The sequence below is a fragment of the Bos javanicus genome, chromosome 21 (genome assembly GCF_032452875.1).
Source record: "Bos javanicus breed banteng chromosome 21, ARS-OSU_banteng_1.0, whole genome shotgun sequence".
Lineage (NCBI taxonomy): Eukaryota > Metazoa > Chordata > Mammalia > Artiodactyla > Bovidae > Bos > Bos javanicus.
In genome coordinates, this window is record NC_083888.1 from 19,223,674 (window position 1) to 19,244,191 (window position 20,518).

At 47.3% G+C, this 20,518-nt stretch overlaps 2 protein-coding genes across 4 annotated transcripts in view; one reads left to right on the plus strand and one right to left on the minus strand.

Moving 5' to 3' along the window:
* Positions 1-9,044, minus strand: LOC133234151 (myeloid-associated differentiation marker-like). 3 transcript variants are annotated; one of them, XM_061394369.1, is made up of 2 exons: positions 7,472-9,044; positions 1-2,294 (listed from the first exon to the last, which is right to left on the minus strand). In XM_061394369.1, exon 2 carries the CDS (start codon positions 2,145-2,147, stop codon positions 1,161-1,163), a length of 987 nt encoding a protein of 328 aa, XP_061250353.1. In that variant the 5' UTR covers positions 2,148-2,294; positions 7,472-9,044; the 3' UTR covers positions 1-1,160. The 3 variants fall into 3 exon arrangements, with proteins under 3 accessions (XP_061250353.1, XP_061250352.1, XP_061250354.1); XM_061394368.1 differs by lacking the exon at positions 7,472-9,044 and adding an exon at positions 6,575-7,463; XM_061394370.1 differs by lacking the exon at positions 7,472-9,044 and adding an exon at positions 6,575-6,649 and having other exon boundaries at positions 1-6,047.
* Positions 8,221-20,518, plus strand: part of LOC133234720 (myeloid-associated differentiation marker-like) — a 25,744-nt gene continuing 13,446 nt past the window's right edge. The window contains exon 1 of the mRNA XM_061395609.1: positions 8,221-8,839. Within this exon, the coding sequence (XP_061251593.1) occupies positions 8,221-8,839 (619 nt within the window). The remainder of the gene's footprint in view (positions 8,840-20,518) is intronic.

Genomic DNA, 20,518 nt, shown 5'->3' on the forward strand with positions numbered 1-20,518 from the left:
TCTTTTTAAATTGTGCACATTTATATAGTTCAAATTATGCCTGAGTCCCAGAGAAGCAGGAAGCAACATCAAAAAGCAACGGACATAGAAAAACACACGTATATGTCCCCTCACATTCAAACAATACAGTTCCTTTGACAATGGAAGCAGCAAACCCACCCCCTACAAACCACCTGCCCAAGAAAATTTGAAACTTTCTCTTGAAGAACAGAGTCACTCAGTAATTTTTGGCCTCCAGACCAGAAGAAGAAAATGGAAAACAAAACAAAACAAAACACCCAGACAAACTACAGTGTTAGGGTTGGCAGCATCCATGCTCTTCTCCCTGCAGAGGCAGGATCTGCTGTTTTGATCACTGAGTCAGGGGGACCACATCACTACCCCTCACAAACACTGCAGACAAGTGTCTTCAAGACTCTGGGGTTCCTCACCAGCTCTTTTTTTTTTTTTTTTTTTTTTGATTCCCCAGAGAGTAGTTGGGATGGAGGCCTTTACCCCTGGCTTCCTCTAAAATGCCCTTTAAGAAATGGATGTTTAGTGAGCCTGCAAAAATTCTGGAGCCAATCTCTTGGAGGACTGAGCACGAAGTGGGGCCCAGGAATCCAGAATATCTCATGCAAGAATCTCACCCACTAGAAATTATTGACCTTCAGAGCTCTTTTTTTAACTTAGAGGGGAGGTACACTGTACAGTTGCTCCACTGGGAGAAAAAAATCCCAATCCCTTCCTATCTGCCCACATCCCCTAAACTCTCCCAACCACACCATTAAGGCACTGCCGGGGGACAGACACGCTTTGGCAATGAGGCCCCTCCAGAGGCCCAGGGTGTGAACAGCTGCACAGAGGGCCGTGTGCTGTGGAGTCAGCACCTTAGGAGGTGGTGGGCAGAGAAGGAAGGAGTCTCAGGTCGTGATGGATCAGAAGAAGGAAAATGGGGAGAGGTGGTCAGGACACAGGAGATGAGAAAGCCAAGGATGAATGCAAGAGGGGTGAAAACCAGAAAATATAGAAAAGATGAGAGGAGCAAAGGAAAGAGGCAAAACAGGATGTGGGCAACAAAACAAGAAGGAGACACAGCAGAAGGAGGGAAGGAAACATAAAGAGAGTGAGATGAATGGGGAAGGATGTGAGGAGGGAGAGAGGGAGCCAGGAAGAGGACATCATAGGATATCTTCACTCCGTGAAGACACCCGATAAGACCAGACAGAATCAGGAGCACTGGAGACATCCTTAGTCCCTATGGAAACCTGGCGGGCCCAGTACACCAGGTCGACCATGTACATCAGCAGGTTGATGGCTGTCAGGATGGCTACAGCCAGGCACTGGTCCCAGTCGCACACGTTGTAGGAGAGCTCATCAACGCAGCTCATGTCCATGAACCGCTGGGGCAGTCCGCCGAGCTCCTCGCTGAACTGGTAGAGTGGCCAGAGGACCATAGAGCTGACATAGAGGAGGACGGAGAGCAGGGTGAGCAAAAGCTGGAAAATGGAGAAGGGCCTGGGCTGCATATATTCCCATTCACCCAGGTTTAGCAGGAGGACCACAGCTGCCAGGATGAAGCAGATGGAGTACACGGCCACACACCACTCCAGGGCTGGCTGGTGCAGGTACAGGGAGGTGTTGCTGAGGAAGGCAAAGATGACACCGGCCACAAAGGTCTCCAGCACCTTCAGCAGGGCTGACATGGTGTGTACATAGAAGAAGATCTCCTCAAGATCATACCAGGCCCTCATCCTGGCCACTTCTATGACATACAGCACAGACGCGATGCAGGAGAAAGCAGTGGCAGCGATTGCCCGGTCCCGGTAAGGATGATCAGGCAGGAACTGGAGGTAGGTGATGGAGTAGATGATGGAGGCCGAGAGGCAGATGAGGGCAGCGTAGCAGGCATAGGTGACGCAGATGTTATGCCAGTAGAAAGGAAAATCGTAATAGAGATTGCATAAGTCGACTATGGAGATGATGAGGGTCATGGCGAAACAGACACACCAGAAGGACATGGACCAGTTACCTATGGCGCCTCTCAGAGTGCCCATGTCGGCCACAAGCGAGAAGGCCACGCAGGTGGAGAAGAGCTGCGGCAGGCGGAGGAGCAGTAACACACAGAGGATGGAGTCATTGCTTAGGTGTATCCACCGGGTGGGCATGGTGCTGTGATGGTCAGGCAGGTCACGGTCACCAGTACAGCAGTGGTCTTCCCTGAGGACCCACCAGAGAAAGATCCAGTTCCAGAGGTGGATTGTGTCAGACGCCTGGAAAAGGCTCAAGGCCCTGTGAGGGCTGAGGCTCAGGACCTGTGGAGTTGGAACCAATGGCTCAGACACTCAGGTAACAAACAGCACAGCTGCTCCAGAATGGTTCTCCCCACCCATCACCCTTGGCCTTGTCAGGAGACTTGTCTTATCCCAAAGCTCCCAGCTGGTTGTGGTCTAGCCTCAAACCATGAACATTGTGGATCTCCCTAAGCTGGCCATTATTTATGGAGACACAGAGATGGATGGTCCTTATCTTTAATCCCAACCCTTCAAGTCTCTCAAAACTGAAAATGAATATTTAAAAAATTGGTAACAAAATTCGACCCAAAGAAACTTGAGACAAATTATGATCTTTTTTTATTTTACTTAATGTGACTGTTCAAAAGTTCAGTTCCCGAAACACTAATGTGTATGATTACAAGGTGCTTTCAGACCCCAGTGGGGTGTGATGTCATGTAGAGTAGATGTACTATGTCACCTGTATGGAGCTGAAAATCCTGAATTCTAGAGAATATCTGACCCCAAGGGTTTCAGAAAAGGGACTATGGAGTATCCTTTTGACTAACCCCATTTTACAGATGAGAAAACTAAGGTAGGGGAATTAAGTCCTTCCCTAAGGTGGCATGACCATGAAGCTGGAACCCCAGATAAATATACCAAAGCCGTGGGCATGAACTCTTTGCTCTACAGCACACATGGCAGAAATCCCCTTAGGTGGAGCCCAGGACCAAAGCCTAGAACACACCTTCAGGGCCACAGCCTCCTTCCACAGCAACCTGAAAATACATGAATCCAGGCCTCTCCTCCCTGCAGCCATCACTAGAAGAAGCTGCCATGTGAGGGGACACAGCTCCACCCGGAGGAGGGCAGCTTCAGAAGTGAACAGGGAGGAGCCATGGGGTGAGAGCAAGGCCGTGGGGACAGGATGAAATGGGAAGTAGGGACTATTGTGACTCCCCTCCCCAATTTTGCCTTCACATGTGACTCTTTTGCATTAGGTCAGGGGACCCCAACCTAGCATGATTCCAAGGTGGAGCATCATGGAAGAACCAAGGAACGAAATGTTAAAATGCCAGCTTTTTAAGCTCCAAAGCAGCAATCCACGTGCAAATCTAATCCTTTTAAGGGCAGGAGCTAAGAGAGGAGGCCCCTGCAGGACCCCTGGCAGAGGCCAGCCCTGAGGATGCGCCTGGGTTGGGGTGGGGGTGAGGGGGCAGAGTGGAGATGACTGGGGGGATCCCAGGGTCCCAGGGGCCCTGAGGCAGCCCAGTAGGGGTCTTCTGACCCAGAAGGGATGCAGGCATGGAGCCAACCTTCCCATGGAGGAGGGGCCTGGGCTGGAACTGAGACAGGAGAACAGGGGCCTGAAGGGGTTTCAGGGCTGTGACAGGGACATGTGGCCAGAGTGGCAGGGACCCTGGAGACCACGGAATTGCCCAGGTCACCGCCCAAGACAGTCCCTCCAGCCAGGGCTGCAGTCCTGCTCACACGGGGCCTCCTCCTGGGTCCCGTGTGTGGGGGGAGTGAGGCCTCTCCCAGCCCGCCCCCTCCGCAGGGACAGCCGCCCTGTTTCCAAGGGATTATTTGCTAAGAGGCCCCCAGGGCTGAAGGGAGAGCAGCCTGAGCCCCAGCCAGCTTCCAGCCATCAGGGGCCTTGTTGCCTTTGCTGATAATAAACCTGGGACAAGCTGAGGCTGGAAAGAGAAACAGAGAGCAAACCTGAGAACCTCCCTGGACTCACAAAGCTCCTTGAGCCCCATTGCAGGGGAGCCCTGGAGCCTGCTGGCCTCCTAGTGGGCACTGCCAGGGTGGGGAAGGGTCACTGGGCTGAGGGAGGGAGGGAGTGTCATGCTCTGTGTACCCCAGTTTGATCCCAGTTTAATTACTTGAAGTCACCCTGAAATTCCACCTAAGATAAGAGACAACTTGAATGTTTTGAATCCATTGAATGCATCAGAGAGAGGATATGGAGAAGAGGAGGCATGGGGATTCCAACCGCATGACCCTGGGTCAGGCCTGTGCCCTGGAAAGCAGGAAGTGGAAGTTTGTCTGAGTCCCCCAGCAGCCCCTCGTCCACTCTAATCTGTGAGCCTGGACGTGGTGCCCCTGTCAGAGCACAGCCGAAGTGGCTGAGCCCTGCCTGCCCGGCAGCCAGGCATGTGGACTGGAAAACAGTGAGCTGGGAAGGTCATGGCCAGAACAGAGGAAGGAACGAGGAGGTGCGAGAAGGGCAGAGAAGTGTGAGATGGGATGGACACTCAGAGTGACAAGGAGTAGAGCCTTCATAGCTGGATGATCATGGCAAGCTACTCAATAGAACCTCAGTTTCCCCTTCTGTTCAATGTCTCTATACCTACTTTGTGTCAATTAAATGAATAACAGCATGTGACGGGTTCATCAGAAGGCCTGTCACATGGAACCCTCAATCTGTGCCAGCTACCTCCCCGCCCCCCTCCCAGAGGACCCGGAAGGCCCTGGCTCTGGACATCAGCACATGCAGCTTGATTTGCTGCAGATCAGGGGCTGCAAGCCAGTTTGCACTGCAGGTGGACTCTTGATGTGTTCAGTTTTCCATCACAGTGTTTTCATGAAAAAATATGTGGTATCACTAGCATTACTATTTCTTCCCTGAGTGTTTGGTGGCTGCACATTGTTTTAATTTCACGTGACAATTCGGATTACAGCTCCTTTTCAAGCCTCAGGAGATACAGTGTCACCTGGTTTGGTTCCCTTGGCAGTGATGTTGCTGGAGATAAACAGCTGCTAGCCTCTTTTCTTTATATTGTTTTCCATCCTCATCTCTGTTTAGTATTTTCTATATTTCTCTCATTCTCATGTATAACTGACATAAAGCAGGACTATGATCATCTCTCCTGTGACTGGTTTCCCATCTTCGGCATGGCCAAGCTTCCTGCCTGCTCACAGGAGCGTCCACCCCTCCATCCAGGGAGCATCCATGTCCTCAACCTCAACCTCAGCCTTCAATACATTACAAATGCTGTGAAATCACGTGTAGACATGTGTGTACATACATGCATACATGTTTGTAGGGAATATCTGTATCTTTTTCCTGTTTTGTCAACATGAGACCACGTCTTCCCAGAGCATCTTGCTTTTGCACCGCCCCAGACAGGTGCAGCTGGTCCTCTCCAGGGATCCCAGTGCTCTCCATCCCCTTATTTCCTTCCCTCCTGGCTCCTTGGGCATCAGTGGTCCCTCCCCTGTGAGTCTCAGACACGGGACATAGGATGGGACAAGGGATCCTGGGATCCAAGTGATCACCATGCTCTGGTGCAGGAGGTCAGCAAGTTTTTCTGAGAAATTTTTTTAAAAATATGACAAAGAATATATTTTTCATTTCTGGAAATTAAATCTGGTTTCCTAGATCTGCAACAAATTATCACAAGCCTGGCAGCTTAAAACAGCAGACACATATTCTCTCACAGTTCTGGAGGTCAGCGTTTTGAAACAAGGTGTCAGCAGGGCTGCTCTGTCTCTGATACCCCAGGGGAGGGTCCCGCTTTGCATCTTTTAGCTTCTGGAGGCCCTTTAGCTTGTCCCATGTTACTAAACTCTGGCTTGTCCGGTCATCCCTCAAGAAGCCAAATACCGAGAGATGAGTGCTGGGCTTTGCCTGGGACGAGGTGCCGCTCCTCCACTGTGAACACAATCATCGCTCACGTCTGTGCATCAGCCCATGTTGGACGGTGGTTTGAAAAAAATACTAATAAACATTTCTACCTTTTTTTGTGGATCAACTTGGAGGATTTGGTTTTTTCCAGGTTAGTAGATCTGAGGTGAGAAAAAGATTGTATGTCCAATAACAGCCCCTGACTCTTCTCCTGCGCTGAAAGCTCCTGCAGGGAATCGTCTCAGTGGAAATCCACCCTTGGCACGCCCCCACCCCACCCCCACCCCAGGGGACACACTCTGGCCAAATCAAGTGATCTGACCCGTCTTAAAAGGAGAGACTCCTTCAGACCTCCTTTCTTCCTCACACTGTGGTGATCTAAGGCTGTGTCCCACCAACACACTAGAACCCCTCCTCCTTCCGGGGACTGGAGTTGGGGGGAGGGGGGCGCAGATGCCCTGGCAGCACCTGCCTCGGGCATCAGAACTGGAACCACAGAGCTGGGGCTGGATTCAGTTCCCTAAAAAGCTGACCCCTCTTCTCCCTCCCTTGCCTGCAGACTCCTCTGTGAATGCGGCAGGCTTTTCACAGTTTCGTTTCCTTTCTACCTTTAATTTAGTGCCCTTGTTGGAAGAATCCTTATTATGGAGTAACAGGAGACCTGCACATGGAGTTCCCTCCCACTTACCAGCTCTTGACAAAAGAGCTCCAACTGCAAAATACTGGAAAAATTTAGAGATCCATGCAGGAACCAATGATCTTCACAGCTAAAGACATACATGGGCAAGGTTGTATTAAAAGTAGAAAACCATTTTTTTCTTGATACAGGGTCATACTGTTAGGAGAAGCACACTGACACAACCACCCACCCTGGCCAGGAACCCTGGTAACCACTTGTATGAGTTGTCTTACGACAGGAGGTCCCGGTAAGAAACACGGAACTAAGAAGCCACCACCAACCGGAAGGGTTCAGGAAAGGTCGAAAGGAGACAGCATGTGTCTGACCACCTTCCACAATCCTTTCTGGCATCCATCCTGGCTGAACAAGGCGGGCACCACCAGGAAGGACTCTAAATCAGAATGATTGGCTATGGACAACCTGGAAACTAATCCCATCACCATAAAACCCAAGCCTGTGAGCCATGCGGCAGAGCTGTTCTCCTGTGTTCCCTTACCCTCCTGCTCTCTGCCCCGGCGCCGTTTCCAATAAAAATCTCTTGCTTTGTCGGCGCATGTGTCTCCTCGGACAATTCATTTCCGAGTGTTAGACAAGAGCACAGTTTCGGGCCCTGGAAAGGGACCCTCCTCCTGAAACAATACCTTTAGTTTTGCCAGTCTGCCAAGATGCGTGCCAGTGGACTTGTAGAAGGGATGGATGTAGGTTCCCTCCCCCCAATTCATTGGCTCCCCCAGAACAGATTTCAAACAAACAAGCAATTCTTCCTTGGGAAGAGAGTGGTACAGAGTCACAAACAAGCCATTTCCCACTTCTGCAGTGTCCAACTGGCCCCAAAGTTCCAAACAGCAAAGAATACACACGAACAGGTGGGAAGGGGGCTCCTGGGACCCACACCCCTCTACTCACTCAGTCAAGAGCTCGGTGCTCCTTCAGAGGCCAGTTTCCTTCTCTTAACAGAAAGAGAAAGCACCCTGTGAGCAAGGCCTGGGGAGGGGCAGGGCTAGTTCCTGAAACTAGCAAGTTCGGCAGCTGCTGGAAAAGACCTATAGATCTTCCTGGGACTAGCTGGCACTCCACCCTATCTTCCCAGTGGCACTTTGCACCTTGTTCTAGGAAGAAAGGGAGGGGTTGGAGACTTGGGGGCCTGACTCCTGCCTGGACTCTCAACACTGTCCCCCAAGTCAGGCCCAGCTGCTTGTCGCTGAAGAAGCCAATACAGAGAGCTAAGTCTTGGGTTTAAGCAAAGTAGCTTTATCTTAAGGAAGCCAGCAAGAAGGTGTTTTACTGCCCAGAAGAATCAACTCCCAGCACTGCAAGGCTCAGCCGGGATTTATACGAGGAGGGAAGCAGGAAATGGCTGTAGGCGGCATGCTGGGCGTGCGCTGTGCTTCTATTTTGGGGGACTTTACAGTATCCACCAGGAGCCTTTCTGGGCTGAGAACATGTGGTTCTTGCTTTGTTCAGATCAGCACATCAGTTCCATGGGTCAGTGATTGTTTATTTTCTAGAGAAAAAAGAATTGAGGCAGAAACAGAGCTTAACGGGCAAAGCAAAACTGAAACTAGAAAACAATGAACTCTGTTTAACTATTCATAAGCCTTTGGTTGAGAAACAAGCAAGGTTACAAACTGGTGCTGCTGACCTGCCTGACCACCATGATCACCATGTGCCCGACCTCAGGCCTGGGCACCAAGCCCATCGTGGACTTCTTCCTCCACTTGGGGCAGCTGCTCTCCACCTGTGTGCCCTTCTCGCTGGGGGCCAGTGAGGACACTCTGAAGGGGGACGTAATTAACTGGTGCATGTTCATCTGGTGCGTCTGCTTCACCGTGACCCTCACCATCTTCATAGGGGAGTTTTGTGGGCTCCGGTCTGGCCTCCCCTTCTCCTGGGACGGCTTTCTCTGCACCCACACCTTTTACTTCTCCATCTCCTGCCTCTCAACGACCATCATCCTTGGCACCACCTACATCAAGTTCTTGCCTCCAGGCTCCGCCCAAAACAGAGTCATCACTGCCACTACATTCGCCTTCGTGGCTGCTGTACTCTATGCCATTGAAGCGTTCTGCATCATATCCAGCCTGGAGGCATGGTCTGGTTCAAGCCAGCCTTCCCAGGCCTGCTCAGGAAGCCAGAGAACTATGCTGACTGGCTCATTATCACCTTCATCAGCAGCCCCCACCAGTATCAGCATCAGCCAGCCCTACGTTCGTGGTTGTGTCTTCAAGTCCCTGGGGTTCTTCACCAGCTCCTTTTTTGATTCTCCAGAGATTGGTTGGGGGTGGAAGTTATCCCAAATTCCTTTAAGATGCCCTCTAGGCAGCCAGTGTGAGGCTGAGCATCAGGTGGGACCCAGGATACAAATTCTCTGCTTCAGAACTCTTGCCCATTGGGAATCAGTGACCTTCAGAATTTTTTTTTTTTATTTAAAGGGGAGATGTACTATAAACTCCCTTCTATCAGGAAAAAGAGGCCCGATGCCTAGCTACCCACCCTCACTCCTTCTCGTCCTCATCCAGTCCGATGGCTTTAAGATTCCACTCAGTTGACAAATATGCCTGTGCACCAAGTGTGTGCCCGGCAGTTTTCTAGACACTGGACAGAGAGCAGAGAAGATAACCAGTAGTTCCTCCCTCATGGAGCTTATCCTCTAGAACACAAGATGGAAAATCTGAGAACCAATGTGTAATATCAGGTCAGTTCAGTTCAGTTCAGTCACTCAGTCATGTCCGACTCTTTGTGACTCCATGAATCACAGCACGCCAGGCCACTCTGTCCATCACCAACTCCTGGAGTTCACTCAGACTCACGTGCATCGAGTCAGTGATGCCATCCAGCCATCTCATCCTCTGTCGTCCCCTTCTCCTCCTGCCCCTAATCCTTCCCATCATCAGAGTCTTTTCCAATGAGTCAACTCTTTGCATGAGGTGGTCAAAGTACTGGAGTTTCAGCTTTAGCATCATTCCTTCCAAAGAAATCCCAAGGCTGATCTCCTTCAGAATGGAATATCAGGTCAGTGGGTGATAAATACTATGCTAAAGGGAAAACAGGTGAAAAAGAGAGTTATTGGAATGCAGGGATGGGCGAGGCTGCTATTTTAGGTGGTTGGAGGTCAGGCCACTCTATGGATGTGAGCTGGTCTCCACCTGTGTGCTCCCATCTCCTGAACCCCCCTAGCGCCAACACACACAGATCCTTCCTTGTCTTTCCCATCTCAGTTGACGGCACCACCTTCACAGATGTGCTTCACAAAATACTTTGAATACACACACACACACACACACACACACACACACACACACACTCTTCCTCCTCTCTAGAGCATCCACTTGATCTTGGTCCAGATCCATCCAGCCCTCTCACCTGTGCCCCCTCATGAGCTTCTCACTGCTTCCTCTATTTCCATTCTTTCCCTCAAAGTCGGCCTGGGCTGAACTCAAACTAAGTTACCTTTGACCGCTTTTCTTTGCTCCCTCAAACCGCACAACGTCACCTGCAAAGCCCTGTATGTTTGCACCCCTTTCTACCTCTCTAGCTTCATCACCTCCCTCCCTCCAGTCACTGAGAATTACTTCCAGTTCCTCTTGGTCATCTCAAGGCCTTTCCTGCTACATGTCTACACACACCCCAACCCTGAATGGAGACCAGAACTCAGCCTGGAACATAGTAGTCTTGTGTTCAGTCAAAGTCACTGCAGATGGTGACTGCAGCCATGAAATTAAAAGACGCTTACTCCTTGGAAGGAAAGTTATGACCAACCTAGATAGCATATTCAAAAGCAGAAACATTACTTTGCCAACAAAGGTCCGTCTAGTCAAGGCTATGGTTTTTCCTGTGGTCATGTATGGATGTGAGAGTTGGACTGTGAAGAAGGCTGAGCACCAAAGAATTGATGCTTTTGAACTGTGGTGTTGGAGAAGACTCTTGAGAGTCCCTTGGACTGCAAGGAGATCCAACCAGTCCATTCTGAAGGAGATCAGCCCTGGGATTTCTTTGGAGGGAATGATGCTGAAACTGAAACTCCAGTACTTTGGCCACCTCATGCGAAGAGTTGACTCATTGGAAAAGACTCTGATGCTGGGAGGGATTGAAGGCAGGAGGAGAAAGGGACGACAGAGGGTGAGATGGCTGGATGGCATCACTAACTCGATGGACGTGAGTCTGAGTGAACTCTGGGAGTTGGTGATGGACAGGGAGCCTGGTGTGCTGGCGATTCATGGGGTCTCAAAGAGTCGGACACCACTGAGCGACTGAACTGAACTGAAGCAGTCTCCCAGGCCAAGAAAATCCTCACTCAGATAAGACTACTCCTAGATTCTTCCAGACTCACACCTGGATGGCAGCTTTGGAGCTAGAGACAGACATTATGTTAACTTATTCTGTGGTTCCCCCATGCTCCACCTTGGAGTCATGTTGGGTTGGGGTCCCCTGTCCCGATGGGAAACAGTCACATGTGAAGGCAAAACTGGTGGGAGGGGATGCACAACAGTCCTTACTTTCCATGTAATCTTGTCCCCACGGCCTTGCTGTCACACCATGGCTCCTCCCTGTTCACCCCTGGAGCTGCCCTCCTCTGGGTGGGGCTGTGTCCCTCAGATGGCAGCTCCTTCTGGTGATGCTGCAGGGAGGAGAGGCCGGGACACGTGTGTCTTCAGGTTGCTGTGGAAGGAAACTGTGGCCCTGAGTCCTCACTCACTCTTGTACTGGGATGAATCAAGTGATCAGCACCAGCGGCCTTTGTTGGATTGGGGAAAATCATAAGAAGGAATGAAATAAAATTCACAATTTAAGACAAGATAAGAAAAATTTAAACAAAAATTATCTCTCCCGGTTTTGACTGCTTCCCTCCCGTCTAGTGCATTGTGCATCAGCATTATGTGCAAACCAGCCCTCCCAAGGGCAGAAATACCTGCTCCACCATAAAGGTTAATTTTTAAAAATAACTCCTTAGAAGATAATGCTGCCTACATATTAGGTCAGTGCAAACACAATTACAGTTTCAAACCATGGATTTTAAATCATTATAACTAGGCTCAAACACATCTTTATTAATCAAAATAGTAACCATTACAATCACTGCATTTTTGCCAATGAGAAATAAGTTTGTTTATTCCTGTAGCATAAAAATCCGTGCTTCAGGATACAACAAACTCTTGGAAAGCATTTTCTGCCTCCTGCTGGTTATGGAAGTGTGTTCTCTGTACAAAGATGCTCGAAGAAGTGTTAGTCAGTTGGTGAGAGGTCAGGTGAACATGGCGAATGAGGCAAAACTTGTTCACAATTTGTTCAACGTTTGAAGTGTTGCTTGTGCAACGTGTAGTCGGGTGTTGTTGTGAAGAATTGGGTCCTCTTTGTTAACCAATGCCAGCTGCAGGCATTGCAGTTTTGGGTGCATCTCATTGATTTGCTGAGCATACTTCTTAGATGTATTGGGTTCACCGGGATTCAGAAAGCTGTAGTGGATCAGACGGGCAGCAGATCACCAAACAGTGACCATGACCTTTTTTTGGTGCAAGTTTGGCTTTAGAAAGTGCTTTGGAGCTTCTTCTCAGTCCAGCCACTGAGCTGGTCATTGCTGGTTGTCACATACAATCCACTTTAAGAAAAAAAAATGTTTATTTTTAATTGAAAGATAATTGCTTTACAATATTGTGTTGCTTCCTGCCATACAACAATAATGAATCTACCACAGGTGTACTTATGACCCCTCCCTCTTGAACATCCGTTCCACTTCCCCTACAATCCACTTGTTGCATGCCACAATCTGATTGAGAAACAGCGCTGTGTTGCATAGAAAAAGAGAAGAAGATTCTTCAAATGGATGATTTTTTTGATTTTTGGTCAGTTTATGAGGCATCCAGGTATAAAGCTTTTTCACCTTTCCAATATCTTCAAATGGCAAGTGATGTTAGAACGGTTGATATCGAGTTATTCAGCAACTTCTTGTACATTTGTAAAAGGATCAGTTTTAATTGTTGCTCTCAGTTGTCATTGTCAACTTCTGATGGCCGGCCACTATGCTCCTCATCTTCAAGGCTCTTGTCTCCTTTGCAAAACTTCTTGAACCATCACTGGACTGTATGTCAGCGATTCCTGGGACAAATGTACTGCTGATGTTGCAAGTTGTCTTCACTGCTTTAAGACCCATTTTGAACTCAAATAAGAAAATCACTTGAATTTGCTTTTTGTCTAACAGCATTTCCATATTCTAAAATAAATATAAAATAAACAGCAAGTAGTAAGTCATTAGCAATAAACATAAAATTAGATACATGTAATTAAAATGATATATAGCATAACCAGCGAGAAGGCAATGGCACCCGACTCCAGTACTCTTGCCTGGAAAATCCCATGGACAGAGGAGCCTGGTGGGCTGCAGTCCATGGGGTCACTAAGAGATGGATACCACTGAGCGACTTCACTTTCACTTTTCACTTTCATGCATGAAGGAAATGGCAACCCACTCCAGTGTTCTTGTCTGGAGAATCCCAGGGATGGCGGAGCCTGGTGGGCTGCCGTCTATGGGGTCGCATAGAGTTGGACATGACTGAAGCGATGCAGCAGCAGCAGTAGCGTAGCATATCCACATTTATTTAGAATGTATTCCAATACCAAACAGCAAATTTCAATAATGCAAAAACCGCAGTTATATTTGTACCAACCTGATACTTATGACCAGCTTCCCAGGTGGCTCTAGTGGTAAAGAACCCATCTGCCAATGCAGGAGATATGAGATGTGGGTTCAATCCCTAGGTCAGAAAGATCCGCTGGAGGGGGCATGACAACGCACTCCAGTATTCTTGCTTGGAGAATCCCATGGACAAAGGAGCCTGAAGGGCTACAGTCCATAGGATCACAAAGAGTCGGACATGACTGAAGCGGCTTAACACACATATAGTACAATACTTAGAATCAGATTAATGTCACTACCTTTATTACTTGTATTCTACCTAATTCTATAAGATTCTTGTTTCTTGCATTAATAGTTCTGTGATTGTGTCTGTGATGAAATTTAATGATGACTAGGCTACTTGAAATTATTCATATAATATTCAGCTCTATAAGATCCATGACTGTAATCTTGTGACCCTAGAGATGGGAAGGAGCAAAAAATGGAAACCATTTCCTGGAGCTGACAGACTTGTAGGACAGGTGGTGCAGAGGCTTTTGGCTGCTGTTTACGGGACTGGATGAGGAACAGCACACTGCGTGGTCTATCAGCAGACTTGTCTTCTGAGCAGGGAATGAGCATTCCCAGCACCCTGGGACAAGTCAGTCAAAAAATGCCTCTGAAAATGGATAATAAGAGAGAAATGGAGGGGACTGTGTAATAGAGAATGTCGCCCAAGCCCAGTTCTCCAGGCATGAAGTCATTAGTCCCTGCAGTCATCTATGATCCACCATGAAAGGGGTTCAGTGCGAAGGTCAGGATGAGACATTTTGTGCTCTGAGAAAACTTGCAGAACCAGCCCTCTGGTCAACATTTTCTGGTGAAGTTTTTATGAACCCAGTTTCTCACTTCTTCCCATACTTAGAAAAGCACTAAAACCATTAACTAAGATATCTCTTCCTCCTGCGTGAAGTTACCTTCTTGCCAAGCTGTGTGCTGATTGCATGTCCCCCTCCCCCCAAGTCACATACACATTAAGGCCTCCAGTCTTACTTCCTCAGAACAGTTCTCAGAGCTTCCTGAGAGACTGTCTCCCCAGTTATAATCATCAGGATGGCTCGAATAAATTTTCAGTTTCTTTCTTAGATGGACTATTGATTAATTTTTTATCTACAAAAGCAACTACGTACTGACTTCCACAAGTCTCCTTGCTCAGCACGTTGAGAACAGGGCTCTTCAGTGAATCCAGGTGATAACTCTCTATCCTCAGTCCCTGGTGCCACAGGCCCTACAGAGGGGGCCCAAACTCAGCCCCACCCCCTGCCTCCTGCACATCCCTTCTCCCCAGACAAGCCAACCCCCACTCCTCAGGCTGGAGCTCGGGCTCTCTCCTTCCTGGGCCCCCTCTCCCGCCTCCTCCACTAAGACACACCCTTCACCCTCCACTTGGAACTGGTGTGTCCTGCCTGCCCCTCATCCTCCATCCCCACTCAGGACACCTGCCCTCCCCTCTGTGGACATGCCCCGTGGATGTACTGATGGTCAGGTCATGGGTCTCCCTTCCTTCATCTGAGAGTTTCATAAGGATGGGCTGGGCCTTGCTCACCTGGGTCCTCAGCCTCTGGTCCAGCTTGGCCCAGAGCAGGTGCCTCATAAACATCTACTGAGCTGCAAAGGCCCAGATGTGGCCGCAGTTCCTAATGTCCAGCCCACCTCCCTGAGCCCCTCTACCTGGGTGAGCTCCCAGCCCCCAGCATGTACCTGCACCTGTCCGGGGTTTTGGAAGGCCTGCTAGTTTGAGCTCAGGGTCCCTCTCACTTTTTGAACCCTCCCCCTGCCCTATTGCATATCTGCCATTTTGCTCTCTGGGGGGAAATCCAGAAGCTTCTCTGTAAGTGAACATCTGGTTACATCTCGGCATGGCTTCCCACTGAGTCCCAAATGCTTAATATGGTACCCAAGGGTGGGATGGCCTTTCCTGCCAGAGTCTACTCTCTCTCTCTCACTTTCTCTCTCCCATAAACCTTGCTCACTCCTTCTGTCCCTGGATTCTCCTGTGAGAATTACCCCTCCCCCAACAAAGCCCTCATTCAGGAGCCCCTCATTCCCTGAGGATGCATATTCCAGACCACAATCAACTCTTAAGAGTTTGATCCAAATGTTAGAGAATCCAGCAGCACTCCATCTTCCCCAAAGGTTTAAATAGTTACCTTCTGAGGGTCCTGTGACGGGGGTCCCCAAACTCCTGAATCAAAGCAGGAAAAGAGGACCATGAAGGTGAGTGTGGGCATCATTGTCAGGGCTCAGACTCCTTGGTCTGCCTCCAGAGGGACTCTCTTGTCTATCTGGGGCCTCTGGTATTTGTGGGGAGGAACCACAAGGGGGAGCCCTAAGTATGAGCCCAGGATTCTGCTCACCCACACCTGAAGGAAAGGTAGTGCAGGAATCACCTGACTTACTTCTCCAAGGCTGCTTCGTACCCTGAGGCCCATGGGTCCACTAATGTCCTGGAATGGGCTCTAGGAGATCTACAAGAGCCCTGTAACTGAATGCAACATTTCCAATGTATGAGAATGCATATTCCTGGGACAGTCATATAGTCAAAGGGATTTATGCGCAGAAAATATTAAAGAGTCTCTGGGTGGTTCCCGCATAACTCCAAAGAAGTAGGCTCTGCCAATGTTCCTAAACCAAACTGAGTAAGTGAGGGAGCATGGACTTGAGATCTCTCCGGATTGCCCATCTGGGGCAGTGATCTTTCTTGGCATCAGGACAAGCAGGTTCAGAAAGATCTGGCACCCTCTCTGAGCTTTTAATTTCCCAAGCTTGTCGCCTTCCCAAAGCACAGCATCAGAGAATCCCTTAGTGGAGGGATCTCTTTAGAACTTTAGTTCATCTCTACATTATACCCCAGCCTGGGGCTCATCCATCATTTCCCAGAGAGCGCTCTGCACAGTGCTCCTCAAAATGCAGTTTGTGGAGTAGTACCAGTTGCAAACTGTTCCTGGTCCACAATGAGATAAGTACACACAGTGAACATTTATAAACTTTTATAGTAATTTGACATTGTCCAAAGATCCAGGGGTATGACCAGTGCCAGACAATGGGGCCTGGAGTTTAAGTTTAGTGTTGGAGTTTGTGCTGATGGTCCAGCTGCAGTGGCAAGACAGACACGACCCAGATGAAGGAGGCTGGGCCAGCGAATCAATGCACTGCTTCCTTCATTGAGAATGTCCTGCCAAACACAAAAAATTAACTTTGCAAAACTAAGTAGCCAGCTTCAGTTCAGTTCAATCGTTCAGTAGCGTCTGACTTTTTGCGACCCCATGGATTGCAGCATACCAGGCCTCCCTGTCCATCACCAACTCCTGGAGCTTGCTCAAATTCACGTCTATCAAGTCAGTGATGCCATCCAACCATCTCATCTTCTGTTGTCCCCTTCTCCTCCTGCCTTCAACCTTTCCCAGCATCAGAGTCTTTGTCAAGGAGTCAGTTCTCCTCATCAGATGGCCAAAGAATTGAAACTTCAGCCTCAGCATCAGTCCTTCCAACGAATATTCAGGAGTGATTTCCTTTAGGATTGACTGGTTTGATCTCCTTGCAGTCCAAGGGACTCCTAGGAGTCTTCTCCAACACCACAGTTCAAAAGCATCAATTCTTCGGCACTCAGCTTTGTGGTCCAACTCTCACATCCATACACGACTACTGGAAAAACCATAGCTTTGACTAGACGGACCTTTGTTGGCAAAGTAATGTCTCTGCTTTTTAATATGCTGCCTAGGTTTGTCATAGCTTTCCTTCCAAGAAACAAGCATCTTTTAATTTTATGGCTGCAGTCACCATCTGCAGTGATTTTGGAGCCCCCCGAAATAAAGTCAGCCACTGTTTCCATTGTTTCCCCATCTATTTGCCATGAAGTGATGGGACCAGATGTCATGATCTTAACTTTTTGAATGTTGAGTTTTAAGCCAGCTTTTTCACTCTACTCTTTCACTTTCATCAAGAGGCTCTTTAGTTCTTCATTTTCTACCATAAAGGTGGTGTCATCTGCATATCTGAGGTTATTGGTATTTCTCCCGGCAATCTTGATTCCAGCTTGTGCTTCATCCATCCTGGCATTTCACATGATGTATTCTGCATAAAAGTTAAATAAGCAAGGTGACAATATACAGCCTTGATGTACTCCTTTCCCAGTTTGGAACCAGTCTGTTGTTCCATGTTTGGTTCTAACTGTTGCTTTTTGACCTGCATACAGATTTTTCAGGAGGCAGGTCAGGTGGTCTGGTATTCCCATCTCTTTAAGAATTTTCCACAGTTTGTTGTGATCCACACAGTCAAAGGCTTTAGCGTTAGTCAATGAAGCAGAGTAGATGTTCTTCTGGAATTCTCTTGCTTTTTGTATGATCCAGCAGATGTTGGCAATTTGATCTCTGGTTCCTCTGCCTTTTCTAAATTCAGCTTGAACATCTGGAATAGTCAGATGGTGAAGAGTTAAAATGAATGAATTATAGAAAGACTAAGGCATTATTGTCTTTTATTATGTGATAATATTCCAGCTAATTGTCTACAACTATTGTTTTATACAAAGTTAGAATGTATTATGGCACCCCACTCCAGTACTCTTGCCTAGAAAATCCCATGGATGGAGGAGCCTGGTAGGCTGCAGTCCATGGGGTCTCGAAGAGTTGGACATGACTGAGCGACTTCACTTTCACTTTTCACTCTCATGCATTGGAGAAGGAAATGGCAACCCACTCCAGTGTTCTTGCCTGGAGAATCCCAGGGACGGGGGAGCCTGGTGGGCTGCCATCTATGGGGTCGCACAGAGTCGGACATGACTGAAGCGACTTAGCAGCAGTAGCAGTAGCAGAATGTATTAAGGGGAAGGTCCTGTAAAAATATTCAAACAATAGAATAAACTCCTGGAGATGCTGCAAGATAAGTTTAGTCCCAACTTTTTAAACATGTCAAATGGACAATCAGATTTGCTTATTTATCTTAGGCCATCAGATTTTTAATGACTTTAATACTTACCTTCTATTAAAAGAAATACTATGTTTTTATTAGATTTTTTCATGTTACATCATTTTATTAAATTAGCCATTCTATGAATGTGTTAATCTTCCTGAAACTTTATTTTTATTAATTTTAAACAGTTATAGTGTGCCAGTTTTATTTATTTATTATTATTTATTTTTAATTGTCAGGACCATGCAACCTGTGGAATCTCGTTGCTTGACCAGGGGTTGAACCTGTGCCCTGTGCATTGGAAGCGCACAGTCTTAACCACTGTGCCACCAGGGAGGTCCTCTGAAACTTCATTTAAAATCATATCATTACCCTTCTCAAAATCCTCAAACTTCTTTTAAAAGATAAAACTCAAACTTCTCCTTGTGACAATTGAGATCCTCTTCAGTTGGCATTGACTTGTGTTTTCTGCCTTATTGCTCACTGTTTCTTAAAAAATTATCATTGCATTGGTTAAGGTGTGTAGTGATATCTCATTGAGGTTATACCTTGCATTTTCCTCACTATTAATGAGTTTGAGTATTTTTTTAATGTATTTACCTACCATTTAGATATCAGTCTTTATAAAATATTTCAGCCTATTTTTGCAATCAAGCTATGCCATTTGAACTACATGACTTATTTCTTATATGAACTCTCATTTTTCCAACACAGTGCAACTATCAGTTGACACAATTTATACACTTTTCCAAAAGAGCACAATTGGTGATTAGGTGGGTTTAGTGCATCTAAATCATTTATCTCTTATATTAATTTTCATTTTTGTAAAACAGTAACCATTCTCATAGACCCAGACCCCGGAGGCAAGACTTAAATTTGTATAGAGGATAAAATACCAAATGAAAACTTTGTTGTTAGAATTCTATAATACATAAAGAAATATAAAAAAAAGTTCTCTCATTTAAATCAGTCAGATACACTAAAACTTCTTAGGAAGTTTGGCCTATTTTGGGGGGTTGTTTGCCTATTTATTATTAAGTTGCAAAATTTCTTTCTATATTCCAGATAACAGAAATTAAAAATATAATCCTTGTCATATTTTTTAAAGTTTCCAGAAAAGCTTGCCCTACTCTTGCTCTGGAGTATGGTGGTCACAAGGATCCCAGGACCCGTTGTCATATCCTGGGTTCCCTAGTGTCCGAGACTCACAGGGGAGGATCCATTGATCTAGAGAAGGGTGGTCAGTGGAAACACCCACAGGAGGCACGAGGGAAGAAAATAAGTAAGGTGGATGGAGAGGACTAAGGTCCTTGGAGACAACCAACTGAATCTGTCAGGGGCGGTGGAAAAGCAAGATGCCCTGTGCATGACATAAGCTCATGTTTATAAAGTAGGAAAAAAAATCTACAGGTGCCCTGTACAAACATGTGTGCGTGTATGTACACACATATCTATATATGATTTCAGAGCATGTGAAATGTGCTGAAGGCTGTATATGAGGTTGGGGACATGGATGCTCCCTGGATGGAGGAGTGGACACTCCTGTGAGTAGGCAGGAAGCCTGGCCAAGTCCAAGAAGGGAAACTGGAACATGTGAGATAATTATAGACCTGCTTTATGTCAATGACACCTGAGAATAAGAAAAATATAGAAAACTAAACAGAGATGAGAATGGAAACAATATAGAGCATGTAACAGCTGCTCAGCTCCAGCCACCCAACCGTATTATCTATCACCAAGGGAATGTAGCCTAGTGACACCATATTTTTTGAGTCTTCTAACGGAGGTAGAAATCTACATTTTCAAGTGAAATTAAAGTGCTGTGCAGCAACCAAACATGCTGTTGTTGTTCAGTCACTAAATCATATCTAACTCTTTGTGACCCCATGAACTGCAGCATGCCAGGCTTCCCTGTCCGTCACAATTTCCCAGAATTTGCTCAAACTCATATCCATTGAGTCAGTGATGCCATCCAACCATTTCATCCTCTGTCATCCCCTTCTACTGCCCTCAATACTTCCCAGCATCACAGTCTTTTCCAGTGAGTTGGCTCTACTCATCGGATGACCGAAGTACTGGAGCTTCAGCTTCAATATCAGTCCTTCCAATGAATATTCAAGTTGATTTCCTTTAGGATTGACTGTTTTGATCTCTTTGCTGTCCAGGGGACTCTCAAGAGTTTTCTGCAGCACCACAGTTCAAAAGCATCAGTTCTTCGGTACTCAGCTTTCTTTATGGTCCAACTCTCACATCCGTACATGACTACTGGAAAAGCCATAGCTTTGATATACAGACCTTTGTCAGCAAAGTAATGTCTCTGCTTTTTAATACACTGTCTAGGTTTGTCATAGCTTTCCTTCCAAGGAGCAAGCGTC

What these genes read in the sequence shown, in the direction of transcription:
- LOC133234151 (XM_061394368.1), bottom strand. Translation starts at nt 6,667, where the DNA reads ATGTATGTCTTTAGCTGTGAAGATCATTGGTTCCTGCATGGATCTCTA. An exon ending in AGCTCTTTTGTCAAGAGCTG is followed by an intron (nt 2,295 to 6,574) that starts GTAAGTGGGAGG and finishes CCAACTCCACAG; the next exon opens with GTCCTGAGCCTCAGCCCTCA.